At 50.8% G+C, this 4,573-nt stretch overlaps 1 protein-coding gene across 1 annotated transcript in view; it reads right to left on the bottom strand.

Moving 5' to 3' along the window:
- Positions 1-1,935, bottom strand: part of SALL3 (spalt like transcription factor 3) — a 16,457-nt gene extending 14,522 nt beyond the window's left edge. The window contains exons 1-2 of the mRNA XM_034642218.1: positions 1,714-1,935; positions 1,134-1,199 (exon numbers count right to left, since the gene is read on the bottom strand). Of these exons, the coding sequence (XP_034498109.1) occupies positions 1,134-1,199; positions 1,714-1,935 (288 nt within the window). The remainder of the gene's footprint in view (positions 1-1,133; positions 1,200-1,713) is intronic.
- Between the last annotated feature and the right edge of the window lie 2,638 nt (positions 1,936-4,573).

Here is a 4,573-nt window from a genome sequence, read left to right as displayed (position 1 = left end):
GGATAGGGGAGAGGGTCGCTTGCGTCTGGCCGGGCCCCGCACCCTCGGGCGGCCGGCGGGGCGCGCTCTCGCACACCCACCCACCCTTTGCCCGCGCTCACACGCACGCGCCCTCGCACCGCGCGCGCACCCCACCGCCCCCGTGCACACGCGCTCTCGCCTACTCCCGCGTGCTCACTTTCGCGCGTGTCTTCGGTCCCCGAGCGGCCACCAGGATGTGCCCCAGGCCCTGGCGCCGCCGCGCCCGCCCCTTTGCGCCCCTTGTCCCAGTTTGTCTTTTTTCATTTCCTAAATTTCTTATTTTTGACCTCACAAGTGGCCCTGTGTGGTTCGAAGCTTTGGCACAGATGGCCTCCCCAGTGTCGTGCGCTGGGGGAAAGCGGGCGGCGACTCGCCAGCCCAGAGCGCACGGAGGGCTGTGAGCTCCTCGCGTGGCTGGGGGTGGGGCTCTGCCTGGCTAAGGGACCCCCCCACGGGATGGACCCCAACCCTGCGCTGCTCGCGCGCCTCTCCGCGGGCTTCTTTTCCGTTCTAGAATCTTCTCGCTTCCCAGCCTGCGTTCTCTCGCCTGACTCTAATTGTGTAAGTTTCACGAAGCAACAGCTCTGGGCTCCAGGAAAGTGCAGGAAAATCATAGAGAGGAAGGAAGCGCACAGGTCGGGATCGTCTCCAAAGACCCCCCGTCGCCACATTTGTCACCCCCCTCAAAAAAAAAAAAAAACAACCGTGGTTTTGTTTTGTTTTTTAGTGCGGGCGTGTTCATTTAGGCGATTTTGGTTTTGAAAAGGAAAAAAAAAGACAAAGAAAAAGATGTTTGAAGTCTAGAGTTGTCCGCCTCACACCACGCTTTTATGGTGAAGCTCTGGGAGGGGTGGGGACATCCTTATATCGCCATTCCCCTGTGAACTTTCGCATTTGCGGCGAGCATTTTGGGGACGCTCTTGCATCCCCGGCACAGAGGCGCTTGGCAGTGAAAAGTTTGCAGCCAGCAGCCGGGGCTTTCGGGCAAGCGGGGCCGGGAACCCTCCCGGGGAAAAAGGGGCAGAGAGAAGCGGGGGTAAGGGGAGAGGAAGGGAACGTGTGTTGGTGAGGAGTGGGCGGTTGTAGCGAATGGAAGTTTCTTGCGAATTTACAGGACCGGCCAGAGTTGGGGGAAGTTGCAGAGCCGCTGCGGAAAGGTAGATTTCGGTGATGTCTTTCTAGAAGAGAAAGAACGCAAAAACAATCATCGGTGGGTTAGACCCCAGGTTAAAGGTGCAGTGCTTTTTGGGACCTGGTTAATTCTTTTTTTTCTTCTTCTTTCTCCTTCTTCTTCTCCCCCCCCTTTTTTTAAATCCATACTTTAAGAAGCAGCCAATGTAGGTTCCCGCAGCGTCCGAAGCCTTTCAGAGGAAGCCCGAGCCGGCTCCCCCGCAGCCTCCTGGCCCCCATGGCACCGACCCCTCCTCTTTGGGTTACTTTGCTCGCGCCGACCCCCACCTTTTTTGTTCTTAAGGCCATTCGTCCGTCTCCCCCCGCCCCCAGCCTCTCTCCAACACACTGGCACGATTTCCCTAGGTCTTTATGGGAGTTCCAAACGCAACTGTCTAGTTTTGTCAACTTGCTTTGCATTTTCTACGAGATGTGGTCTTGGAGAGGATCTTTTAGGTGCCTCCAGTGGAGGCAAATCTGAGACCCCGGCCCTTATCTGTAAGAAGCAAGCCCTCAGATTGCGGAGGTGTCGCGCAAGTCGTGCCGAGCTTTGGAAGGGGTTAGGTGCAGCAGGCTGTGCTTGGCGCTGTGGTGGACACAGTGGCGCTTACAGTGAGCGGGCGCGAACGCAGGACTTGGGGCTGCGCCGGCCGGACTTCCCGGGTGTGGGCTCAGGTCCCCGCCCGGGCGTGCAGGGTGGACGGGCTGGGGGAAGTCGCAGGCTCCACACCGCCCTCCTCGCATACTGCGCTGGGATTTCGTTGAGAAAATCGAGCAGGCTTGGAGGAAAGGGTCAGGGAGGATGTGAAACGAGAACCTTCGCAAATTCCCCGCCGGTGCCAAAATGGTGCAGATCGGTGAATCTGGCCAACCCTTTTAAAAATCGACTGGGGTAAACACGATCAATATATTTTTTTTAAAGGTCGAAAGCAAAAGGCGCATTACCTCCTCACATATCTGTTCTGCCCGCCTTGTCTTTCTCCACTGAGATCTGAAACTTTTTTTTAATTGTTTTATTCAGCGCAGCAAGTTTTCATGAAAGCATGAGCTTCCTAAGCTTGAGTCACAATAACAGATTCATTGTGAGGTGACAGCGTGTCAACAGCATATTTTCACAGGTGAGGGACAGGATTATCCCTCCAGTCGCGCCTCGATTAAGGGCAACCACGGGAATGTGCACCTGAGGTGCAGACACCGACTCATGCATGCAGAACACATAGACAGTGTCACATGACCATTGCCTATTAAAATATTGTAATACCTAAATACTATTGCAAAAACAAAAATTGCTTTTCTTCTCTATCATTAAATCTAATTTGTTAATTGTCTTTCCTCTTGCAATGTTGTTTTCATCTTATGAGACGACATGTTATTATTTTGTCTGCTTAATAATATTATTTACAAATTAATACTGTAGATTTTACATTAGTGGAACATATAATGAGATGTTTGATTTAATTTGTATCATTTATTCAGATAAAACAGAAAGCCTGTCTGCAAGATGGATTTGACAAGGGCAGGTGAACAGTTGGTTCTATTTCAACATCCCGGTTTAGGGACGCTACCTGGCGCTCCATCCACAAAGCACACTTCACCTGAGGCACATTGGATACTTTATCATGTGCTTGTTTCCCTAGGCACTTAGTACAGAAAAAGTATTAAAGTGTTACAGCTTTATTTTCTGTCTCCTTTCATTCTCCACCCGCCCCCCGCCCCCATCAAAGTTCTTGTCACTGGCCTTCACTCCCTTCTCTCTGGTTCCTACTCCACCCCCAGCTTTTGTTTTAGGTCCTTGCCCTTAAATTCAGCATGATTTTGTGTCTTTAATGCTGTGACAAGTGACCGCTAATTGGTTCTCACTTGAGCAAAGATATTACCATACTAATATTATTATTGGTAAGAAGAGGTAATTGATAACACCACCTGCCACTCTGGGGCAGTCACAATGATAAATGTTTCCATCAACAGGAAATCTGTGCCTGGTGTACCACAGCCCAACGCAAACAGCATGTCAAGTGCCAATTATAAAGATGTTGCCTTTCTGTTACATTGTGGGGGCGCTAGGAAACATGTAGCCCCAAATTATATTTATGGCTTTTTGAAACGCTTTTTTCCCAAGCTACTTGCTCACCCACTTGAAGATAACTTTCCCCTTTAAAAAGAAATGTTCTCCTTAAATAAGCCAATACACATCTAACTGCCCCACCCACATTCCACTCCGCTCCTGCTTGTCACCCTCTTGGCTTTCAAAGCTATTGAGGTATGTTGAAATTTTTAATCGATGGGAGCCAAGAGCATAGTATATAAACCCATCTAGGTCTGAGTTCTTCGTAGTACCTTGTACATGACAGGATGGCTGACTACCTCACCAGCACGCATCCCAGGCAAATATTTTGCAGCTTTTTATGTCTCACAGAGAAACATCAATGCATGGCCGTCTGTCTGCATGCTCAGGGATGCAAACGATATGAAAGTACTTCTCTTGGGACCGTTGAACTGTGTATCCCGGCTGCATAAAGACCTAGGAGGGGCACTTCGGCGTGGATGGTGACATAAATAATGCTGGCCAGCTAAAACTTAGACTCCCTTGCTTATAGGGAAGCTCAAATGATTATTATTAGCTTGCATTATTAGATGCAGGCCTCAAAAGGCGAAATCAGCTATTGATAATTGCAAGAAGTATAAAGCAGCTACTGTATCGATCGGCTTGTCCCTATTCCCCTGGTATGGGAGAGATAAGAAGACTCAGTCTTTAGTGCAATATAATTTCTTTTGACCTATCTGCTTGCTACAGACTTATGATGAATAGCCGGAGTGGTTAAAGTCCTTTATCACGAAAGTTACCCCTTGATATAATATTGATTCTTTATAACTAGGTCCAAACACAAAAATCAAACTGTCCACTTGACCATCATCATCATCAATACCGTCACAAAGCCTCTGGAATAAAGATCAGCGCCGGCCGGAGAACGCTTTCTGTAATCTTACCAGCTAATCTTTATTTGCTGATGATGAAAAGGAAAAGGGGGGGCAAGAGGGGGACCGAGCGGAATGTCATTTGGACGAACGCTGTATTTATATGTGTACGTATGTTAGGCCCACACGCGGCGGCCGCTCCTCGTCGGCACCCGCAGTCAGCGTGGCCAGCCTCGGCAGGGCTCGGCCTCCCCACCCACCCCGAGGAATAGGGGCGTCGGGAGGCCAGGGGGCCGTGGAGAGACAGAAGGGGCTCCAGGCGAGCTGTCTGACGTTAGAGACGGAAGAAGACCCAGGGCCTCCAGCTCTTTCAAACCAATGTCACACGTCCTTGGCGCTCGGCCGGCTGCACTCGCGGGAGCGCGGGGAGTGGGGCGCACCCCGGGTGGGCTCGCCGGCGTGGAGG

Source organism: Ailuropoda melanoleuca, chromosome 14, assembly GCF_002007445.2.
Source record: "Ailuropoda melanoleuca isolate Jingjing chromosome 14, ASM200744v2, whole genome shotgun sequence".
Lineage (NCBI taxonomy): Eukaryota > Metazoa > Chordata > Mammalia > Carnivora > Ursidae > Ailuropoda > Ailuropoda melanoleuca.
The sequence above is the reverse complement of the archived record's forward strand: the minus strand, read 5'-3'. Positions and strand labels throughout refer to the sequence as shown.